A 25,668-nucleotide genomic window follows, 5' to 3' on the forward strand; every position below is an offset into this window, starting at 1 on the left:
AGGGGGAGTTTTCCAACATGATACTGCTCGCTCACATACGGCTGTTGTAGCCCAACATGCTATACAGTGTCGACTCACTCTCTCGGCCTACTGTGTCTCCACTTGAGTACACACGGGACGTCATCTACAGCCAGCATTAACCGTCCCTGTGCTGTCCGAACAAGTGCAATAGGCACTGAACTCTGTCAAACAAACTGCCATCCGACACCTGTGGAACACAACGCATGCACCTTTGGATCCTTGCAGTCAACATTCTGGCGGTTACACCGATTATTAATGTTTGAGAATTTCACATTTGCGATGGCCATCTTGCACTTAACTTTAACCTGAGATCTCGCAATGCTGAGCACCTAAATATGTTACCTAGGCAAATGTATTCCCTAACTTTCAATATTCGACGTTACTTATTTTTTGGAGTTGCGATTTTTCTCCGTCAGTGTCGATAGCTGCAATCTTCGGTCAGGAAGAAAGTTCTGTTCTGGCTTGGTTTCAATGATTAACGTGCTCTCAGGTCTAAATATGGTACTTCGTTGACCAACCTGCCTTCAGATTTGGACTTGACTGTGGTTTCTACGTGACGATACCAAAGCCGTTTAAATACTTCTAAAAGTGAGTCTTCCTCTATTTGAAAACTTTAATTTCTTTTGCAACTACTCGATATTGCCACAAACTGGTTTTTTGCGGTGCTGAAAACGCCATCTATTTGACAGTATGGTGACAACAGGAGAGATCCTACTGTGCGACATAATGCAGCAATTACTATACCGTAAACCATTCGGCAGCTTGTGCAACAGGCTCTGCTCTGCTGCAGATGGGTTGGAGGAGATGCTGGACGGCGTGCTGTCCTTGTTACGGCCGAAGGAATACGATGCAGGGGCATCGACGGCTGGTCGAGTTGGAGCAGGTCACCAAAGCTCAGAAGGTGAGCACCACTTCGTTTCCTGACGACGTATATCACACCAGTAGCACACACACTCATACACACACACACACACACACACACACACACACACACACCATGTACTCCCTAACGGACGTTACTCACTTCCGAAAATTTAGCTTAGCTGAAAGATATTTCTAAACTACGGACTATTTGCAGTCATCTACGTGAGTGCTCCAAATAATAACCGTCGGTGCTTTCGCTCTTACAGCGAATAGACCAAAGATTTTTGCAAGGCTTACTCCCCACAAACATGAGAATTTTTTATCTCTTTACGTGAAAGCAGGTCAGCATTGCAGAAGGAAAGCAGTGAAATCGTGATCGTGGGAGTATACACCCAAATGGTCCCCGATTTTGATCCTCTGTCAAACGGTTTGCGCATAAGAGATGGTGCTGCAATGCGGTGCTCTTCTCCAGCGTATCCGGGAAATCGAAGCTCAGCATTTTAAGTTATTGTTGAATACCACACTAGATCAGCAGCGGGCAGTGGGCAGACAGCCATTCTGCCCGCACTGCGTACGAAACGTCATATTCTTTCCGTTTGAACAGTAATTCTGATAAACATAATGTTTCATTCAATGGTAGGCATAATCGAGGTGTAATTAGAAAAACTGTAGAAATGAACATTTATCTTGTGAGGCCTCTTTTGGAATGGTGATGGCCGAAATGCGGGAGGTACAGACTACAGACTGCACTAAATTACATTTTACGAGCGGCATTTTCTCATACACATAATTGATTTTAATAATGGTAGTTGAAAACAAACCACTTTTTAAGTATTCCACAACGGTGCATAACTGTTTACAGAGATGTGGGTGTTACATTTTTGCCCATCTCAGATTATAAGCAACCTACATTGGCTATGGAAATACCATAAAATATTTCCACAGTGTCATTTACGGCTGCTGAATACTAAGGGACGTCAAGAGCTTGAACATCCACTCGTTGCAATATCGCTGTATCTATACCTTCCTAGTACAGGAATTACTACAGTATAGATAATTTCACATACCACTGTACTTCATTTGTAATTAAAGTTACTGCGCTGCACGTTTTTCTACATTTCTAGTGGAGGAGGACCATAGAGAATTTTAATTATTTTTTATAAGCCATGGAGAATACGTTCTCTAGATCCCAAGCCTTGCCAGGCTTTGTTGGGCCTTGTGGAATATGAACGACCACCTGCTAAATGTCAGCCGAGATCCTGCCTTCTTAATATAAAGATCTCTTTCCGCTCTCTTCAAACGTGTCTTTTTCTGCCTTTAGATGTTCAGGAATCAAATTTCTATATTTACCTATAAGACTGTCCATCCTTTGTTCTGAATATGGTAATTTTCAAGTGTCGCTTTTCCTGTTTTTTTCGCTATTGATCTTGTCTCTACTTTTTCATTGCTATGTGGGAGATTGCGACGCTGTACCCACTAACACCAAGATAATTGCTTCGACTGAGTTTTGGATTATTGCTGATGGCAGCTTTCTTTAACTGTACACAGCTCTGTATTTAACTATGTGGTATGACCGGGGAATTACATTCATGTCGAGTATTTATTCCTACATCTGTATTTACTTGCCTTGAAGTACTCATACTGAATAAGCTGTGTCCATTGGAAAAGTCAGTGATCACACTAGAGACCTCTTCACTTCTAATCTAATAGGTTCGATAACAGGATCGATTTTGTAGCACTTTCTAGTCTACTTTACGTTGCTGTTAAATGTGTTTCAGCTATAGATCTAGTCTGTAGTATTCCAGTGGGCACTTTAACATATAAAAATGAAATAAAATAATAATAATAAATTGTAATAATAATAATAATAACTGTTTGGATAAGTAATTGAGAGATTAAAGTTTGTTTCGCCTTTAAGATTGGAATTGAATTTCTTAATGTTTCATAAAATCTTACGTAGCATTGTTCATTGAGGTCACACAATGAAGTAAATGCAAGTTACGCCGTGAATTTATCGAGCTTTGCACGTGCGAAGATGTACGGAACGTAGCCAGGACTCATTATATATTTTTTGTAAGCAAAGTCTGATATCTGACCTCTGCTTCAATCATGGCAATGGGGTGACTAAAACTACTAAAACAAAGAAAAGAATACGATTAAATAAAACATGTATTGATTTCAACAGATACATTACGATATGAATGACAATTACGTAAAATTCTAGGTAAATAATTGCAGATAATTCACAAAATATTACGTCCTTCTAGAACAACGAATGGCATCAGATTGTGTTGATGCTTACTGCCTGCCACAAGAGAGCAGTGTTAATTCCTTTGTTTTGCTTTCTCTTGTCTTAAAAAAATCGATACATATAATCTAAGTTCAGTAAATTAAATATAGTCTGTGCTCGAGAGCAAATGGTTCCTTAAACTGCCCCCCAAATTGCGGAGGCAAAGGTGTACCACCTGCAGCTCAGCAATTTGTTGACGTGTTTTCTTTATTTGTCATGTCATGAATCATAAGTTATTACGTATCATGTTTCACTGATTCAACATAAATAAAATATCATAAATCTATACAAATACATAAATAATATTTACATACAAGTTAAATGAAAGTGAAAAGAAAAAATAAAAATATTTGATTCCATGCAGAATCCGCGAACTCAAATTTCAGAGTTCAGTGCGCCAGCAAGTAACTATTGATGCTTATCTTATAAAGTTTCTCGATAGCAGTTATAGATAGACTGTAACATTCATTTCACAGTTCGTATTCACTTGTGCTTAGCCACTTTCTAAAAAATTGTTGAGTATATGTTCCATTGATCTCTTTCACTTTAAAATGTTATTACACATGTTCATTCAATAAATAAAATTAATTAATGTTTTTGTGCGTATTCAGAGCTTTGTGAATGTATTACGTTGAGAGCTGAGAAATAAGTTGGAAGAAATAAGTTGGAGATCGACAATCCCGCAATGAAGCGTGCTTTGGAAGACGTAGTTAAAACGTGGTTTCGTCTTGGTGGGAATACATTGTGTCAGTGGTTTCACACTGACCATCCGTGCTACATCTACTCAATAACCTCCATATTTCGTCTTCCGAAAGACGGATGTCGTCCCGTCGCGTCGTCGAAAAGTGTGCCGTGGTTTTGCGACTCACGTCACTTATAGTGTCCCATCATGAGCGCAGTGAACCGTTTTTTAACAATTTGCACACAATTTGTTCATGCATTGTTCGTTCCAAAACAAGATGTTCGTTCACAACAGAGAGCACAAAACATAACAAATATCACTTCACGCCGGCCGCGTGACTGCTACGGTCGCGGGTCGAACCCTGGCTCGGGCATGGATGTGTGTGATTTCCTTAGGTTAGTTAGGTTTAAGTAATTGTAAGTTCTAGGGGACTGATGACCTCAGACGTTGAGTCCCATAGTGCTCAGAGCCATTTGAACCATTTTGAACCATCACTTCACATTGAGTTTTCTATTACATATTTACATTGATATAAAAAATTATCTGTGAAACATGTACCTATGCATTTATATTACATTGTTTGGTAATACATATACATATTTTACATTTTTCAATTGCATTAAACTAGATATTTAAAAATACATATGGGTCAGACATAGAAAAAATTATCGTTCTGTTCAGTGTATTGTGATACATTCAGAAATTCCATTTGCTTTTATAGGTCTCTTCCTTTTTTTAAAAGAAATAAAGTTTTCCTTTTAAGGATATTTTCCTTTACATCAGTACTAAACAATAAGTGTTCTTCCTCATTAAATGTTTCCTGCAACGTAAACTTTCATAGTAGGTCAGAAAACATCTTGGAGATAATCTGTTCAGAAAAGTCATGATTACAATAAGACACGACACATCACATCCACAATCAATTAAAAATTAGCACATGCACAAAGTATCATCTACAAATTAAATAAAGTATGTAGCCTTGCTCAGTTAATCTCATTTGTCATTTCCTGTAGAGTGTTTTTTGCGCATGTTGTGTTCATGTGGATTGTGGTGTGAGTGTGAATAGCAAATCAAGTGTCTATCATGCCAATTAATATATCAGGTTCAGGGCAGAAATTGTCTCCAGTCATTTAGTCTGTCAGCTTGTTTGTAAGGTTTTAATAGATATAATCAGTAGCTGTGCTTTGCATGAAAATTGTTAGTTCTTCCTGTGTCTTATCTTCTTGCTGCTGCTGTTGTTGCTGGTGCTGTAAAATGTAGATACTTAAGATTATAGCTTATATCTACTTCTCTTTGCAGCTTGAAGTACCAGATGCGACTTACCTTGTTGTATCAGCATACTCTGCTAAAGGCTAAAAGTTTTCAAATCTTTGTGAGGGTACAAACCTAAAATTCTTTTATTCTTGGGGTTTTGTAAAAGATATGCTCCAGGGTGTGGTATATCAATGATTGTGCAAGGACCTTCATACAATGGACGCCACTTAACATTACGTTTTAGAGGTGATGACGATTTGTTGTGGGTCTTAAGTAAAACTTGCATGCCTATTGTAAAGTGTTGCCTTCTTTTAAGATTAGCACCATAGTTCTTATTTCTAATGTCAGCTTGTTCAGTAATTGCAATGAGTACTTCCCTCACCTTTTCTTCGTGTGAAGGTTTGGTGTCAGGAAATATTTGTGGTGGTTGCTCCATTCATTAGTTTCCTTTGTGTCAAACATGAATTCTCTGGGAGTATAGGGTGTGTTGTATATATTTAAATTGTTGTGTATTCCCTCAGAAAGTGCTAGGTAATGTATCCAGTTTGTGTGCTGCATTGAGGTGTAAGTTCTCATGAATGTGTTTAATTCTCCAAAACATCTCTCACAAAGGTTGGCTGATGAACGAAATTTTGAAATAAAGATGCTCTTAATGTTGTTATCATTTAGAAATTTTCTCCAAGTGAATCCTGCATAATACGTGGTGTTATCTGATAGAATGTCTTTAGATTTTCCACAGTATGGCATGTAATCGTTTGTGGATCTTCTGATGTTGGTGTTTGCTGTGGGTGACTTTATGGCAAAAAGTTTGATGTGCCTAGAAAATATGTCATAAAATGCTAGAATATATTTACAACCATCGATGCTAGTTGGATGAGGTCCGCTAACATCTTTACAAAGTATCTCTCTAGGTGCAGTGGATAAGATAGAGTGCAAATCTATTTTGGTGGATTGATTTTGTGGCTAGGATTTTTGACATCTGAGACATTTGCTGATAACATTATGTATTTTTCTTCTCATGTTTGGAAAATAGCAATATGTACATAACTTGTTTAGACATTTCTTTGTTCCGTAGTGTCCCCAAACTGTGAGTGTGTGTGCAAGTGATAGTGTACAGAATCTTGTGGTATGCAAACGCACCACTTGGTAGCATTTGTGTGTCTTTTGTAGAAAAGTATGTTGTTGTTTAACATGTAGATTTGTTTCATTTTACACCAGTGTGGTTCTGAATCTTGTAGTGTTGCCATGTTCTTGCATAGGTCTTTGTACTATTCTGTAAACTGTTTGTCTTGCATGAGTAGTATTCTGTAATTGTTTGTGTTCTCAAAGTCTGTATTCTTATGGTGTAATCCTTGTGGTAGTCTTGAAAGTGTGTCAGCTATTATGTTGTCTTTTCCCTTGAAGTGCTTGATTTCAAAAGAGAAATTCTGTAATGCAAGTGCCCATTGTCTAGGATGAATGAGTTTACATGACAAAAGGAAGGTAAGTGCTTGATGATCTGTGTATATAATGGTGTGTCTTCCATACAGATAATAATTAAACTATTTAAATGCCTATACAATAGATAATGTTTCCAATTCCGTGGTGGAGTAAGATCTTTCACATTCCGTTAAAGTCCTACTGGCAAAACTAATGATCTTAATAAGTTCTGAAGTTTCTGTTTTAACAACTTGAAATAAACAAGATCCCAAACAAATGTTTGATGCATCACAAGCAATATAAAAGTTCAAATTGAACTCTGGATGTTCCAGCATGTTAGAATTTACTAAGGCTTCTTTGATTTTAGTAACGTCATTTTCACAGTCTTAGTTCCAAATCCATATCTGGTTCTTCTTTAATAAGTTTAATAAGTATCTCCCATTGAGTACCTGTTTAGGTATGAATCGTCTGAAAAATGAGCATAGACCGAGAAGTGATTTTAACTGTTTCTTTGTAGTGGGACTGGGGAAATGTCTGATAGCATCTAATTTTCAAGGGTCAGGTTTAATGCCTTGTGTGTTGATGATGTGTCCTAGGTATTTGATCTCAGAACAAGCAAATTTAGATTTACAAAGATTCGCAGTGATACCAGCTTGGTCGAATCTGCATAGTAAAGTTTTCAGGGTAACAGTGTGTTCCTTCCATGTTTTTGAGGCAATCAGTATGTCATCTACATAGTGCGTAACAGTTTGTAGTGAATCATCACCGAGTACAGAGTTTAGTGCAGTAATGAATATGCCTGAGCTTACATTTAGGCCTAATGGTAATACTCAAAATTGATGAGTTCTACCCACAAACATAAAGGCTGTATATTTTCTAGATTCGTTGCTTATTGGCACCTGCCAAAACGAATTTCTAAGGTCTCTTGTAGAGAAATATTTTGCATCCAAGAATTTCTGAAGTGGTTCATAAAGATTCTCTGGTTGTATCCTCACTGGTAAGATAATTTGATTGATAGCTCTTGCATCTAATACTAACCTGATACTTCCATTGTGTCTTTTCACTACATGCAAAGTGCTATAATATGGAGATGTTGATGCTTCTATAATATTCCATGTAATCATTTTCTTTAATTCTTCCCAAACCGCAGGTCGCAGAGCTAGAGGTACATTGTATGACTTATGGTAACAGATTTGGTGGGGCTTGACTTCAATCGTATACAAATATGTGTTGATCCTACTTGGCTTACTAGTGAAAACATCCTTATCCTTAAGTAAAATATGTTTAAGCTGGGATCTCTCCTCTTCATTAATAGCATCATATTCTGATAACTTAGAATTAATTTGTGTAAGTACATCATTCACTACCTCACTGTGTAATACAGGTTGTTGTGTGGAATCTACGTCAGTCTCATGTATAATCTGTATCTTTTAGCCAGAACAGTGCTTGTTATGGTCTACTAGTCGAGTGTCCAAGTTCAAAACTATGTCTCTGTCTTCATACTTAAAATAACAAATGCTTTTGGAGAACTCTATTATGCAGCCCTTCTCGCAAAGAAAGTCAATGCCCAATATACAATTGGCAGCAAGGTTTTGGACAACTAGGAAAGGCCATTGTACGATTCCAGTTCCCATATTAACAGTCACAAATACCTGCTTATTAACCCTGCTTGACTTATTACCTAATGCTGTTAATATTAAACAGTTTTGAACTGGGTTCTCTGGTATCTTAGAAGTTTTCTTCATTGTAGTATAAAAATTGTGAGAAATCACACTGACAGCAGCTCCTGTATCAATAATTATGTTAGTAGGTGTACTACCTACAATGCCTGAGGTGGAAGACAGTACAAATTTTATCTTTACATCGTGTGTTGTCATTTATCAGATCATCAGCTAAGTTTCCACTTTCATTATATCTTAAGAGTAGTGTAGGCAACTCTTGTTGTGTAAATGTTAATTTTTCTTGTTTCACAGTTTCATTAGCAAGTGTGTATTCAAACATAGTTTCTAAATTGAAGTTGCCCCCAAATGTTTAAGTCACGACCTGGGGCTCAGTAATGACTGGTTCTAGTTTACCTGGTTTGTCTGGTCATTGGCAAGTGTAGTTGTAGTTTCATTAGCTACCTCAATAATATTTACATTAGGGTATTGTCTTTGCCAATCGCCTGTCTGTTTTCGGTTGGCTGATGTCATTTGTTGGTTCGTGTTGCTTGTTTGTGCAAAATTCCCTTGTGGCATCTGAATATGATCTTGTGGTGGCGGTTGCTGTGTTTGCCACTGTCTCGCGTAATACTGGTTGTTGTTCCGGTTAAAGTGCGGTGTAGGTGTTCCATTTCTTGTGTAATCTGTGTTGTTGTTTCTTTGCCAGTGTTTCTGTTTGGCTTTGTGTCTGTTGTTGTTTCCGTTATTCCTTCTTGAATTAAAATTGTCGTTTCTTCGTTTTTTGTACGGGTTATCTCCCTATGTATAGTTACAGCTGTTGTTTGTATGCAACTGTGAGTTTTGGTAATTGTTTTCCATGTTTACTGTGTGTTGTTGTGAATTTTGCTGCGTGTTGGGTAATGTGTCAATGCAGACATGTTGATTCCTACTGCGTGAGTTGTGTGTTGATTCTTGTTCTTCATACAGTAAATCAACAGCATCTAACTTTTCCAAAAAATATTCAGGATCGTCGTCCGGTAAGTACAGTAATTTCTCTTTAATATTAAAAGGAAGTCTTGCTTTCAGTGATCGGATCACATCTTTTGGTTTCACTGTTTCATTAAGGAAGTGTATCATGTTTAGGTACTTCTCGAAATATCGGTGCCGACTGCCGTTTTTAGCATTGAAGTGTTCGGGTTCAGTGACTTGTTTGCGGGTACGTTCCTGCACAGTGGGTGACAAAAACTTATTCAAGAAGGCGCGTTCAAACTGCTCGTATGTTATACATCTGTCGATTTCATGGTAAGCCCAGACAGCAGCGTCTCCTTGAATGTAATCCACAACGTGTGCAATGCGTTTGTGGTCGCTCCACGTACGTGGGAATGCGTCCCTAAAAGATTTTAAGAAGAAGACAGGGTGTACAGTGCTTTTGCCTGGTATAAAAGGTTGGAATTTACGGTGCTTGATTAGACTTTCTTCTTCTTTGTTACGTGTTCGTCTGTTTCTTTCCGTGTAATCATTGAATTCTTCCCTATGTGTACATGGTTCTTCATCAAAATGATAATTGTATTGTATTTCAGGTGATGAGTATCTGTTGCTATGCGTGTCAGTGTATTGTGTATTTGAGTGTTGAAGTTCGTGTGTGTACATGTGTTCATTTCCGAATCGAGATTTTCTTCTGTGTGTGTTAAATGTGTAGTGGGTGTTGTGGGGTGCGTTCTGTAAGGCCTTCGGTACACATACCATCAGATTATTTGACTTGTCGCTCTAGCGGAAGTAGGCGAGTGTCAGCAATAGGTCTCGTCGTCTTATCGTGGCGTGTTTATCTTCTGCCGTTAGGTCAGACGATAGAAATGCCACTTGCATGCGTAGAGTAGCAGATTGACGGTGACCAACTTTAAACAGAACTTGATTAATTTTCACACACATTTATTAAAATAATAAAAATCATAGATATTATGTAACTTCATTCTGGATGCTGTTTACAATTGACAATCTGAAGTTCCTTTGGTCTTGGTACGTTAATCTTATTTTCACATATCTCCGATACTTGACAAAGTGTCTATACAATTCTCTTTATGGCTATGTACAGGAATATGATAATCTTATTAGGCGCAGATTGAAACTTGACTATATACTGGTACAGACTAATGCAGACTGGTGCAGACAAATGCAGACTAATGCAGACTGACCAATCAGAGGTCTGTACACTCGTTATAATACCTCGAGCGTTCAGGTATCACTGCGCGAGTGTGATCCTCGAGGAGAAAAGGTTCTACATTAGCAGCAATCTCATTGGCTGCGAGACATATTAATGCGCGGATCGGCGGAAGCAGAATTTGGTCCATCTCTATGACAGCGCCATATCGTAGTGCGGAGACGGACAAGCGCTGCGCCTGCGCTGTTGTGCTTAGCGGGGCGCGCTCTAGTGGGAAAATTGTGTATACGCTGATTACGCGGAACTATGTACACAACAGGTGTACTATTCTGTTGTGCTTGGCATTGAGTTGCCTTTGTTTGCATATCGTCATCGATTACTTGTCTACTGTTCATGTATTCCACAGCAAAAATCGTGCACAATATGTGGCAATTTGTTTTGTATGCATTCTTCAAAAATTTGATCTTTGTGTGTTGTCCATTCTTTGTATTGTGAATTAAGGCGAGAGAAATGGGGTTCAGCCTCTTGCTGTATTGTTGTGTGAATCTGTTTGTGAATGTCAGCTACGTTTGTTTCTATTGTATTCACCTTTAAATTAATTTCGTCACATGTGTGCGTGTTTGATTCTAATTTGAAATTAATAGTTTCACAGGTTTTTGTCAATTCATGGATGTGACTGGCATTGTCGCTTTGTCGTAACTCTAAATTTTCAAATTTTTCCGTAAAATCGTCGACCTGTTTGGAAAGACGCCTATTAATTTCATCTACCTTTTCAGTCAGTGTGGCAAAGTCTGATTTTATCTCATTTCTGAAAGCTGCATTGTCTGTCATTTATTGTGTGAATTTTTCGTAATTTTGTCTTTGATTGGTTGCTACATCTTGCTTAATATTGGGTATGCCTTCCAAAATTGAATTCAGTATAGCGGCAAAATTTTGATTGCAAAATGAGCTTGCCCCCGCCGCGTCATTAGACGTGACGTGGTCTCTCAGGTTTGGTTCTGAACGGCTCCTTTCGGCGTTTGTGTGTGTCTGTAGCGGATTATTTTGATGTATTTGCATGTCTGTATTAGTTTCTGTGTCTGAATGTGTCTGTGTATCCATGTTTGCGTCACTTGATTGTTGGTCTATTGTGTACTGGTGTCGAGTTTTTACCATATTGTGAATAAATTGTGTGCAAGAAAAAAAATTGTTTAAACGCGTAGTGTGAAAATTTACTGCCTATGTGTGTGTGTAAATGACTGAGAATGATTAAGAGATGACTTTAAAGATTGAAAGTAGCATACGTGTTAATGGTGACTAGCCGTATTGCTTGAATCTTGTACAATATCGGCCATAATGTGCAATGTAACTTGAGTATTGTAGGATCGGAATGTAATCGTCTGAGTAATGAGATTTCGCGGAAATTGGAAAAAATTACTAAATGGAAACTGAATATTCAATTAATGCTGAGAAAAATAATTTTGAATGAAAAATGTGCTTGGAATCAGTTGTAGATGTGCGAGTGCTGCGTCTTACCGTACATGTCGTCTTGATCCGAAGATTTCATTTCCAGCCCAAATTGTCTCCAGATTTTAATCGTTTTTTTTTTTCAATATTCTCGTCACGTAGGTTGTTGCTGGTCAGGATGTACATGAAAAAGAACAATTAGTTGTAGTACAGATACAATAATGAGTCCTGGCACACAGTCGCCAGTTTAACAAAAAAATGAAATAAATAATAATAATAAATTGTAATAATAATAATATTAATTGTTTGTTTAAGTAATTGAGAGATTAAAGTCTGTTTCGCCTTTAAGATTGGAATTGAATTTCTTAAAGTTTCATAAAATCTTACGTAGCATTGTTCATTGAGGTCACATAATAAAGTAAATGCAATTTACGCCATGAATTTATCGAGCTTCGCACGTCCGAAGATGTACGGAACGTAGCCAGGACGCATTATATATTATTTTAGACTAAGTCTGATACCTGACCTCTGCTTCAATCATGTCAATGGGGTGACTAAAACTACTAAAACAGAGAAAAGCATACGATTAAATAAAACATGTATTCACTTCAACACGTGCATTACGATATGAATGACACTTACCTACAATTCTAGGTAAATAATTGCAGATAATTCACAAATGAGAGCGACTTATTAATTTTGCGCCTCTTTTCTGCAAATAAGTATCAATATGGCTAACTGTGGAGCCACACAAAATATTACGTCCTTCTAGGACAACGAATGACATCAGAGTGTGTTGATGCTTACTGCCTGCCACAAGAGAACAGTGTTAATTCCTTTGTTTTGCTTTGTCTTGTCTTACAAAAATCGATACATATAATCTAAGTTCAGTAAATTAAATATAGTCTGTGCTCGAGTGCAAATGGTTCCTTAAAGTACATACGTTAACTGCAACGTATGCAGTGAGTCGAACGTCTGCATTCCCAGGCGGCAGCTGGCGAGTGAACTTGGCTCTTCGTGATGATCTGGTGAGTGGCATACAGCACATATGTTAAACCGACTCTCGTAAATGTCTAATACTCCGTATCCGGAAGCCGTAATGAAACTTGGGATATGTTTTGTCAGCTCATTTTTTACCTGCCTTACACAAATGGATAGATTCTATAATTGGTGACTAAAACTACTAAAACAGAGAAAAGCATACGATTAAATAAAACATGTATTCATTTCAACATGTACATTACGATATGAATGACACTTACGTAAAATTCTAGGTAAATAATTGCAGATAATTCTGCAAGGTAATGAGGTAATGAAATAAGGTAATGAAACGATAGTAAGGTAATGAAACGAATTGGAGAGAAAAGACATTTATGGCACAACTTACTAAAAAAGGTATCTTTTAGCGGGACACTTCCTGAGGTCACTTTGATTCCAAAGCGTCACGACCGTAATGTGGCTCAAATAGCTTGCAGTAGTTCTACACAAATGAAGAAGCTAGGTGTTGAGTATAGACAACTGTGACCAGATACATCAAAACGGTGTTCTGGCTGATAAGACCAATTGAAAATCATTCACTGGAGCACGTAAAACATCACATTCACTGCTGAACGTGCTGCAGGCAAAAACATCACCTGCGTGATCCTTGAATACGCAGTACTGTTCAGAAACACACCTCCCACAATAACAGGATCACAAATTGCTCTGATCTGACAATCACTGATTAATTATGCCACCCAGTGCAGCGAAAAATCCTGTTCTTCATTAACACGCCCATAACACATCCATGGAAACTTCTCAGAAAATGAAGTAAATAGAAGTAATCATACCACTCGAGGTTGCCAATAGCTTACGAACAAAAGTATGGGCAGGCTGGGTGACTAGATTCTAAACAATGTTAAGAAATTTAGTTAGTTTTACAAATAGCTCTACCACTGGGCTCATCAAAAGAAGAAATGAAGCACACCGCCATACTATATTCAGGAACCGTCTCTCTTAAAATTGCTACTTTGTGCAACACTGTTTCTGATTCAATATAACATCCTAATGTAACGTTGGGCATATCATCATAACATTTTCCTTCACTCTTACTGAGGACAGCAATGCCACCACTGAATCTTATCGCTGATATCCTTCCACACTGAATTTTAATCCCATGTCTGATCCTTTCATTTACTTTCGTCATCAATTAGCTGATGGGCAGACTGAATAGTATGGGTGAAAGATCCCTGAATTTTCCCGAGAATCTGAAACATATTCCACTATTTTACATCGTGGAACTCTTTTTGCAGTCTTGATTCTACAATAATGAGCGACGTCATAGGTACCTCTCTGGTGTCTTTACCTTTCCTCAATCAAAGCTTCCTTTTCTTGTCAGTCGATTTTTCGGTAGTTCTCGCTCTTAAATGCCCTTCGGAATTTTTTCGAGTTTGTAGACTAAAAAATCCTTCAATCGAACTTGAAAAGTCGTTTGGTTTTCACATTCACTAATGATTTTAGAAGTGAAGATATGCTGTCGATGTTTGTAGCTTTATTTGATCGTAAGTGCGTCGAAACTCTGATAAGTGCCATTACTGGATCCCTACGTCTTTCATCTCGACTTCCATTTCTTCCCCTCGCAGAGGCCTTCAATGAACTCTTTCCACCAATCCGCTCCCTCTCCCCAGCGTTAAATAGTGGAATTCCTCTTCCACACATAGTGGCTTATATAGCTATTTTGCTCTGTTTCGGGGTAATGATTTAATCCTCGCTTACGTAAAGATGTAGTAATTTCAGATTTCCATGTTTCAGGTTTCTCCTGCACAAATAATACGCAGTTACATTTTAAAAGAACTAGTTAAGGAAGATGGAGAGTAGTTTCAGATTATCGGTTAGTGTTTATCGGCTTTATCTGGTGAACCGTTAGTGACTGATATAACAGCATACTAATGTCCTTACATTGTAAAAGGCTGCCGCACCAAATCATTATCATCTTTACAGTTCTCTCTAAAAGTCCTCTGTTTGTTACTTACAGCTAGTAGTGGAAGTCCTCTAAGGAAGACAAAGGCTTATTACTAACAGTTGGTTGTGGAAGTCTTTTCAGCGGCTGCCTCCACTGCTTACAGTACAAACAATTTCCTCTTCCGAGAACTTCTAACTTAATGCGGCGCTAACCAGTATATCTTTTTTCAGGGAGTTACAAAACTCACTTCACGTGCAATTTTTCTCTATCGTTTCTGTGTTCTATTTACTTCCGTGCATATCCGTTTACAAGTGAGAAACGCCCTTGGAGTTTGCCTTTTCCGGTATCCTGTCAATGCACATTGGATTCACGCTGTCTCCTTCGAATATGTTTGGGCCCACCAAACGATTCGGCGGTCTCGACTCTGTATGTCAGAAACCACTGTAGCTCCTTCTTTGTAATAGTTGGACTTCATTGGAATAGCGTGCACGACCTTCAGAGGGCAAGTGCCTCGCAAGTTACTTCAGATACTTCACGTGAACAACCACAATCGATACAAACCATGTTACCGCTGGTAGAATGGCTCCCAAGTATGGTGTCGGATGATGTTTGTAAAGTCACAGTATTACCAAGTAGCCACTGAAGATGTAATTGGTGTCCCAGAAGACGACGAGTGTTTGCCTCGTAAAAATGCTGAGCTGGTTACACCACAAAATCAGATGCAACGCCGGTGAACAATTCAAGCAGGTATCGCCCCATACCAAGTGCGAACTGTGAGGGTCAATACATTTAACATACTGAACCTGACTGCATAATCGTAACTTGTACGTATACATGCCCATTGCATAAAAAGTGAACAGATCTTTAACTGCTGGGATAAACGGTACTGAATATACATGTAATTGGGAATTATATTTTCATCGCGATTGCCGACATCTCTATTCTTACCCGAACACACAAACACAACTGAAGAATTCGTATTGAAATATTAAACGCAAATGAATACACACATAAATGTCCCGCATATTACGGCTGCACCAAACGAACATTAATAATCAGACATCAATTATTTTTAAAATTGTTCTCCTTCCACCTTACAGTTAAAGGCAACAAAGTGATAGGGAGGTACAGGATTTTTCTCGTAATATACACTGAATACAAATATATGATTTTGTGTTCCATGTCTCTTACCGAGCTTTCTGTATTCTGCCAACAGGAGCGGATTCGCCAACACCATCCCCCTGACAGAAGAAGTATAGAGGAGCCAAAAAATCAGCTCGAGACAACTGCTGTGCCTCAGGCATCAGAAGCCGCAGCTATTGCAGAATGCCTAGATCAGCCCTCCCATAAGCAGTTACAGATAGATGCTAAACCACCAGCAGCATAAGTAACATGCGTTGCAGAATGGCCTGATGAGCCCTCTAATAAACAGTTAGAGAGAGATGCTGAACCACCAGCAGAATCCGTTCAATGTGTAGCAGAATGGCAAGATGGGACCTCTAATAAGCAGTTAGAGAGAGATGCTGAACCACAAGCAGCTTCAGTTCAATGTGCTGCAGAATAACATGATAAGCCCTCTAATGACGAGTTAGAGAGAGATGTGGAACCATCAGCAGACTCACTTCAAAGTGTTGCAGAATGGCAAGATGAACTTCTAATAAGCAGTTAGAGAGAGATGCTGAACCACCAGCAGCCTCAGTTCAATGTGCTGTAGAATGGCATGATAAGCCCTCTGATGAGGAGTTACAAAGAGATGCTCTACCACCAGCAGACTCACTTCAAAGTGTTTCAGAATGGCCAGATGAGCCCTCTAATAAGCAGTTAGATAGAGATGCTGAACCACCAGCAGCCTCAGTTCAATGTGCTGTAGAATGGCATGATAAGCCCTCTGATGAGGAGTTACAAAGAGATGCTCTACCACCAGCAGACTCACTTCAAAGTGTTTCAGAATGGCCAGATGAGCCCTCTAATAAGCAGTTAGATAGAGATGCTGAACCACCAGCAGCCTCAGTTCAATGTGCTGTAGAATGGCATGATAAGCCCTCTGATGAGGAGTTACAAAGAGATGCTCTACCACCAGCAGACTCACTTCAAAGTGTTTCAGAATGGCCAGATGAGCCCTCTAATAAGCAGTTAGATAGAGATGCTGAACCACCAGCAGCCTCAGTTCAATGTGCTGTAGAATGGCATGATAAGCCCTCTGATGAGGAGTTACAAAGAGATGCTCTACCACCAGCAGACTCACTTCAAAGTGTTTCAGAATGGCCAGATGAGCCCTCTAATAAGCAGTTAGATAGAGATGCTGAACCACCAGCAGCCTCAGTTCAATGTGCTGTAGAATGGCATGATAAGCCCTCTGATGAGGAGTTACAAAGAGATGCTCTACCACCAGCAGACTCACTTCAAAGTGTTTCAGAATGGCCAGATGAGCCCTCTAATAAGCAGTTAGATAGAGATGCTGAACCACCAGCAGCCTCAGTTCAATGTGCTGTAGAATGGCATGATAAGCCCTCTGATGAGGAGTTACAAAGAGATGCTCTACCACCAGCAGACTCACTTCAAAGTGTTTCAGAATGGCCAGATGAGCCCTCTAATAAGCAGTTAGATAGAGATGCTGAACCACCAGCAGCCTCAGTTCAATGTGCTGTAGAATGGCATGATAAGCCCTCTGATGAGGAGTTACAAAGAGATGCTCTACCACCAGCAGACTCACTTCAAAGTGTTTCAGAATGGCCAGATGAGCCCTCTAATAAGCAGTTAGATAGAGATGCTGAACCACCAGCAGCCTCAGTTCAATGTGCTGTAGAATGGCATGATAAGCCCTCTGATGAGGAGTTACAAAGAGATGCTCTACCACCAGCAGACTCACTTCAAAGTGTTTCAGAATGGCCAGATGAGCCCTCTAATAAGCAGTTAGATAGAGATGCTGAACCACCAGCAGCCTCAGTTCAATGTGCTGTAGAATGGCATGATAAGCCCTCTGATGAGGAGTTACAAAGAGATGCTCTACCACCAGCAGACTCACTTCAAAGTGTTTCAGAATGGCCAGATGAGCCCTCTAATAAGCAGTTAGATAGAGATGCTGAACCACCAGCAGCCTCAGTTCAATGTGCTGTAGAATGGCATGATAAGCCCTCTGATGAGGAGTTACAAAGAGATGCTCTACCACCAGCAGACTCACTTCAAAGTGTTTCAGAATGGCCAGATGAGCCCTCTAATAAGCAGTTAGATAGAGATGCTGAACCACCAGCAGCCTCAGTTCAATGTGCTGTAGAATGGCATGATAAGCCCTCTGATGAGGAGTTACAAAGAGATGCTCTACCACCAGCAGACTCACTTCAAAGTGTTTCAGAATGGCCAGATGAGCCCTCTAATAAGCAGTTAGATAGAGATGCTGAACCACCAGCAGCCTCAGTTCAATGTGCTGTAGAATGGCATGATAAGCCCTCTGATGAGGAGTTACAAAGAGATGCTCTACCACCAGCAGACTCACTTCAAAGTGTTTCAGAATGGCCAGATGAGCCCTCTAATAAGCAGTTAGATAGAGATGCTGAACCACCAGCAGCCTCAGTTCAATGTGCTGTAGAATGGCATGATAAGCCCTCTGATGAGGAGTTACAAAGAGATGCTCTACCACCAGCAGACTCACTTCAAAGTGTTTCAGAATGGCCAGATGAGCCCTCTAATAAGCAGTTAGATAGAGATGCTGAACCACCAGCAGCCTCAGTTCAATGTGCTGTAGAATGGCATGATAAGCCCTCTGATGAGGAGTTACAAAGAGATGCTCTACCACCAGCAGACTCACTTCAAAGTGTTTCAGAATGGCCAGATGAGCCCTCTAATAAGCAGTTAGATAGAGATGCTGAACCACCAGCAGCCTCAGTTCAATGTGCTGTAGAATGGCATGATAAGCCCTCTGATGAGGAGTTACAAAGAGATGCTCTACCACCAGCAGACTCACTTCAAAGTGTTTCAGAATGGCCAGATGAGCCCTCTAATAAGCAGTTAGATAGAGATGCTGAACCACCAGCAGCCTCAGTTCAATGTGCTGTAGAATGGCATGATAAGCCCTCTGATGAGGAGTTACAAAGAGATGCTCTACCACCAGCAGACTCACTTCAAAGTGTTTCAGAATGGCCAGATGAGCCCTCTAATAAGCAGTTAGATAGAGATGCTGAACCACCAGCAGCCTCAGCCCAATGTGCTGCAGGATGGCATGATAAGCCCTCTGATGAGGAGTTAGAGGGAGATGCTGAACCACCAGCACACTCAGTTCGAAGTGTTGCAGAATGGCAAGATGAGTCCTCTAATAAGCAGTTGGAGAGTGATGCTGAACCACCAGCAGGCTCAGTTGAATGGGCTGCAGAAGGGCATGATAAGCTCTCTGATGAGGAGTTAAAAAGAAATGCTGAACCACCAGCAGACTCAGTTCAAAGTGTTGCAGAATGGCAACATGAGCCCTCTAATAATGACTTGGAGAGAGATGCTGAACCGCCAGCGGACTCAGTTCAAAGTGCTGCAGAATGGCAAGATGTGCTCTCTAACAAGCAGTAAGAGAGAGATGCTAAACCACCAGCAGCCTCAGTTCAATGGGCTGCAGAATGGCATGATAAGAACTCTGATGAGGAGTTAGAGAAACATGTTGAACCACACGCAGACTCAGTTCAAAGTGTTGCAGAATGGCAAGAGGACCCTTTAATAAGGTGATACAGAGACATGCTGAACCACCAGCAGCCTCAATTAAATGTGCTGAATAAGGCAAGATGAGCCCTCTGATAATGAGTTGGAGAGAGATGCTGAACCACCAGCAGACTCAATTCAATGTGCTGCAGAATGGCATGATAAGCCATCTGCTGTGGAGTTAGAGATGCTGAACCACCAGCAGCCTCAGTTCAATGTGCTGCAAGAATGGCATGATAAGCTCTTTGATGAGGAGTAGAGAGAGATGCTGAACCACCAGCAGACTCAGTTCAAAGTGTTACAGAATGGCAAGATGAGTCCTCTAATAAGCAGTTAGAGAGAGATGCTGAACCACCAGCAATCTCAGTTCAATGGGCTGCAGAAGGGCATGATAAGCACACTGATAAGGAGTTAGAGAGAGATGCTGAACCACCAGCAGACTCAGTTCAAAGTGTTGCAGAATGGCAAGATTAGGCCTCTTATAACGAGATAGAGGGAGATGCTGAACCACCAGCAGCCTCAGTTCAATGTGTTGCTGAATGGCATGATGAGCCCTCTGATGATGAGGAGTTAGTGAGACATGCTGAACCACCAGCAGACTCAGTTCCAAGTGTTGCAGAATTGCTAGTTGAGCCCTCTAATAAGTAGTTGGAGAGAGATGCAGAACCACCAGGAGCGTCAGTTCAAAGTGCTGCAGAATGGCATGATTATCCCTCTGATGAGAAGTTAGATAGAGATGCTGAACCACCAGCAGCCACAGTTCAAAGTGTTGCAAAATGGCAAGATGAGCCCGCTAATAACCAGTTAGAGAGAGATGCTGATCCATGGCAACCTCAGTTCAATGTGCTGCAGAATGGCATGATAAGTCCGCTGATGAGGAGGTAGAGAGAGATCTTCAACCACCAGCAGCTTCAGTTCAATGTGCTGCATAATGACATGATAAGCCTTCTCATGATGAATTAGAGAGAGATGTTGAACCACCAGCAGACTAAGTTCAGTGTGTAGCAGAATAGCAAGATGTGCCCTCTTATAAGGAGATAGAGAGAGATGCTGAACCACCAGCAGCCTCAGTTCAATGTGTTGCTGAATGGCATGATGAGCCCTCTGATGAGGAGTTAGAGAAAGATGCTGAACCACCAGCAGACTCAGTTCAAAGTGTTGCAGAATGGCAAGATGAGCCTTCTAACAAGGAGATGCTGAACCACCAGCAGCATCAGTTGCATGTGCTGGAGACTTTCAAGTTGAGTCTTCCGAAATTTAAGGCCCTTCTAGAAAGCCTACATGACTTCTCTCATTATGAATTCGAGAGAAATGTTATACTTCTTCCTGCAGCTAGCAGTGTTATCGGATCCGTTAGATCAGTTCCTAGTGATGGATGTTTGGAAGCCACCTCTACTTTGGCAGCTTATTCTCGTTTTAGAGCATCTCTTAGTGTTGGCCTTATGAACCTAATCTTTAAAAACAGAACTATTTCCGATCAAAACAGCTTTTATCGTGACAGGCCCACCGAAGAAGAGGCCCTTTACACAACGGAAGGTGTGTCCTATTAAGGGGGCCGTCATAGTGACAGGCCCTCCAAAGAAAAGAGCATTTACCCTAAAGAAGGTCTGTCCCATTAAAACAGCCATTAATGTTACCGGACTACCGAAGAAGATAGTATTCGCTTGTAACTTTCTTGTACCAAGTAAAACTCAAGTCTCTGGTTTCGACACGACTAACAATGTGAACTGCCCTTCAAACTTCGGTCAGTCTTGATTGTAGCTTTGTCATCGAGAAAAATTCCATGTCCGCTTCTTAGAAATTGTTTTAAATGAATCTGCAAATGTTTTGAATAAATCAAAATTTAACGTGAACCTCCATTTGCCTTTTTTTATTTACTCAGTTGTTGTAAAAATACAGCGAGGCAGATAATTTTTTTACTTGTATTTGTTTGGATGACTGTTTTTGTGGTGGTACTAGCTGGTATAGGGCGCTAAACTGCTATTTCTTCAGCACCCACACTTAACAAAAGAGTACAATTGTGGTTATGAATTGATAAAAGTATCAATAAAAGGTACATTAAGAAATTGAATCCGCAATTATCTTGGAGTTGTCTCCCTCACATTGTTTCACAAAAAGCAAAAGAAGGACACCTCAGGGCAGTGTGTGAGTAAAATACATTGTCTGTAAACACACAACCTCAAAATATTGTTAAATGGAAGTGTGTCTTCAGGGTCAGCAGATTATGAAAGGATGTAGTAACCACCTTAGAAGCAAAGCAAAATCTTCTACCTAAGCCACTATCGCGAAGACCAGACGTAAAATAGAATCTTAACACACGAGCCACATTCAATTCATCATCTGAAACAGAGGTCAACTGGTGAGTGGGTTGCGGCCCTCATTGCTTGATATAAAGCGCATTTAGTTACATTTTGGAGTAGAAAATGGTTTGCACTACAAGACCTGCACACGAGTGGGTCTTCCTGCCGAAGGAGGAAGCCATGCGTCAAAGGACAGTTCCCTATCCAGAGGCGCGTTAAAAGTACTTGCTGCCGTCGCTGTCACCGCAAGGAGATGCGCCTCGGTCGTGTCGTCGGTTTCACGGGCCTCAGCTTGTTCTCTAACGCTAACCACTCCTCCCACAAACGCATGAAGTAGTCTCTCAGTCGCGAGGAAGCTGCATTGACAGTGATAGGACATTCAGAAATTGTAGCCTCCAGACAGGCATCATTAGCCGCTGCATCTGCTGCTACGTTGCGTTTGCCTAACTGAAAAGTAATTGTTGTTTTCTGTTTTTGAAGTATTGAATTTATCGAGGATTTCAATAAGTATCTCTCGCAGCGTTGAAGGGTACTGCAGTGGCCGGACCTACTCTAAAAATCAAAGTAAATTTAACGTGAGAGCTAATCACTACGAGGTTTGCTGCTGGATATACGTCAGCGTGTAATACGTAGACAACAGCAACTACTTGCTGCAGTCGCGCTGATGCCTAAACGTCGAATTGGAGTTCATTGCTGCAACAGGTCAGAACAGAGAGCAGGAATGTGCGGCTGCAACAGCTTTAAATGCGTCCATTCGTCCGAGAGATTTCATGATGATGACTGCATGACAATAAACGTAGGTTGAAGCTATACTGAAGAAAGACGAAGGCTTGTCGACCTCAATAGGTTATTTACTTCATTTCGTGTCCTTTCACGTATTATTCATATTCTCTCGTCTCACTGCTAACAGATGCAATGAACTACTTTTCACGATTTCCTCCATACCACTAAGCAATCGTCAGCACTTCGGAAAGCGATCGCTGCGGAGGAACAATTTGCTTTGACTGTCAGAGATAGCAAATAGCGGTATTAAGAGCCCATGTACACCAACCAACTATCGATATAAACGAACACCGACTCAAAGGAAGGCCTCGGCGCTTGTTGGTGACGTCGCGTCAGTTAGACACGGCGAACGCCAGGTCTGTTGCAGGCAGAAACGCCTGGGCGTGCTTATCACTATAAATCTCTTATTTTTGGACAAACTGTTTGGTATTGTTTTGGATTCTGCAGTTTTATTTAGATGAAAGATTTTCTTACTATCGCAAAGCTACAAATGAAGATCATAGTTCTGTATTACTGTCGAAACAAACGTAGATGAAGATGAGAAGATGCTTTGCCCCACTACCAGCTTCTGAAATTTTACATTTAAGAAACTATATTTACTTGATTCATTTTTTATCGAAACGTACCCCAACCTCCTTACAATGAACTCGGTTCTTTTATTTATTTATTTATTTTCGTTTGACATCTTCACTGGAAATGTGAACTAATTTACATGTGTAAATGTCCAACTGTTGCCAGTAATTAGATTATAGTCGTTTTCAACGAAAGCAATTCAAAACAGAAACAAAATACCTTCATACATCGAAAATACTGCTGAGCTTAAACTTTTTTAAACATGCACATTAGAAGAGGTAAATATTCCCCTCTTGCAACTGAAAGGAGAAACTTTATAAGAAAAAAAATTTTATTTGATGAAACAAGTGTCTCTCTTCTGCCTCTTTTTCTGTCCCCCACCCCTTCCCCCAACGTGTACAATCGCAAGGTATTTCATTAACATTCAGTGCACCTCACCCCATAGTCAACGAAGATACCTAAAAAAGAGCACCAATATGTTCACAGTTTCTTGTAAAAGCAACCCAGTACAAACGTAACTTCCCCGGTTTTGCAAATAGGGTAAAGAAGCACGAATTCTGTTGCTGCTGGACCATGGAGTTGTTTTTGTATGTCAATCCTTGAAACAGGTGGAAATTTAAGTTTAGGAGTACACTATTTGTTAAGAAGTGTAATGAATTGCACAATTAATTGATTGCAGAAATCTCTCAGAACAATATGTGTTGGTCGACTACCACTAATAGTTTCACATTTTCCTGTGTCAGAGAGGGAGACACCACCATTATAAATATGCCTCCAACAGACCTTGGGTTCGCCGTGCCTAGCTGACGTGACGTCACGAACAAGCGCCGAGGCCTTCCTTTGAGTCGGTGATGTATATACCCGTCCAGGCGATAGCATCGTCACCTAGCGAGGAATGACTGCCGGTGAGACACAAACATGGTGCATGTATTACACGTGCATGTATGCTGTCTGTGTGTTGAATGGGGATGGCGGTCGAATTACCTGAGTCTGACCGAAGGCACATTTTGAAAACCTCTGAGGCTCGGTACGAGCATTTTGGAAACTGCGCGACTTGTTTTGGGTGTTCGAGGGGTGCTGTGTTGAATGTGTTCAACACGTGGCGAAACAAATATTAAACCACGTCCAGACGTCGTGGGGTTGGGCGGCCACCCCTCATTGCAAATGTAGGACGTGTAATATTAGTATCTGTTTCGAAAGCTTTAACAAACTTACATTCGATAATCTAACCATGCAGGTTCATAAAACCCATCTGTGTAAAAATTTCTTAGATCGGCACTGAGCAGCGACCACCTGATATTTCAAAGAATACCTTACACGCCACGGCGCGGAATACGAATTGCTCATAAATTGTATCGAAAGAGATATTTTGTGTTTCTTACTTTTTGACAGCTGAAGAATTGTAATCCTCTTCTGTTAACACAGTGGTGACATTTTTTAAAGACAGCGGACGCATATATGGCGTGGTCCGCAATCACTAATTAGTTATTATAACATATTACTATTGTGCAGCTGAGATGAAATGTCGAAAATGTTAAAGGACTTTATTTAAAGAAACAGCCAGCGAGGTATAAAATTGAAATGTACGGATCCTATTGTTAGAAATATTGACTAAGGCAATTAAATTGGTTATTGTGCTCTCAAATTACTTAAAGTGGATCAAATGGCTCTGAGCACTATGGGACTTAACATCTGTGGTCATCAGTCCCCTAGAACTTAGAACTACTTAAACCTAACTAACCTAAGGATATCACACACATCCATGCCCGAGGCAGGATTCGAACCTGCGACCGTAGCAGTCGCGCGGTTCCGGACTGCGCGCTTAGAACCGCTAGACCACCGAGGCCGGCGAATTACTTAAAGTATTTCTATACTATCCATATCCTATTAATAGCAACAGAAATAACGATGTTTTCATAGTTTTCATACAGCAACCAGGGACCAACTGCATGTCGGCAAACGTCATAGTTACGGCAGAAGGCGCATTGCTATTTATCTTGTTTGTGATTTAAATCCAACTTCTTTTAATATGTGGTATAGTATAGCAAAGAAAATTTCCAGCTCTGTCTGGTCTCTTAGATTTCTCTGTTCGTAGTTGCTATGTCTCATATCCAGTCGTGATCGAACATGATCACGACACAAATAAATTAAGTGGCAATGGGAACTCCATTCTTAATCTTGAGAACGCTACGTCTTCTGCAAACGATTCCAGGTGAAATATAGATAAATTATAACTTACAGAACTTAAGTTTTTTGAAAAGTCTTTGCTCTTCCCGCCAAGAAGTGGTGCAAAACTCAAAGGATTTCTGAATCTTCACAAGAGAATAATAATCTGATGAAAATACACTCCTGGAAATTGAAATAAGAACACCGTGAATTCATTGTCCCAGGAAGGGGAAACTTTATTGACACATTCCTGGGGTCAGATACATCACATCATCACACTGACAGAACCACAGGCACATAGACACAGGCAACAGAGCATGCGCAGTGTCGGCACTAGTACAGTGTATATCCACCGTTCGCGGAAATGCAGGCTGCTATTCTCCCATGGAAACGATCGTAGAGACGCTGGATGTAGTCCTGTGGAACGGCTTGCCATGCCATTTCCACCTGG

At 40.3% G+C, this 25,668-nt stretch overlaps 1 protein-coding gene across 1 annotated transcript; it reads left to right on the plus strand.

Moving 5' to 3' along the window:
- The first annotated feature begins 711 nt into the window (after positions 1-711).
- LOC124779052 lies at positions 712-19,654 on the plus strand. The gene is made up of 3 exons (XM_047253684.1): positions 712-922; positions 16,430-19,265; positions 19,474-19,654. The coding sequence occupies exons 1-3, from the start codon at positions 712-714 to the stop codon at positions 19,652-19,654; spliced, it is 3,228 nt and encodes a 1,075-aa protein (XP_047109640.1).
- Positions 19,655-25,668: the final 6,014 nt, after the last annotated feature.

The sequence above is a fragment of the Schistocerca piceifrons genome, chromosome 1 (genome assembly GCF_021461385.2).
Source record: "Schistocerca piceifrons isolate TAMUIC-IGC-003096 chromosome 1, iqSchPice1.1, whole genome shotgun sequence".
NCBI classification, from domain to species: Eukaryota; Metazoa; Arthropoda; class Insecta; order Orthoptera; family Acrididae; genus Schistocerca; species Schistocerca piceifrons.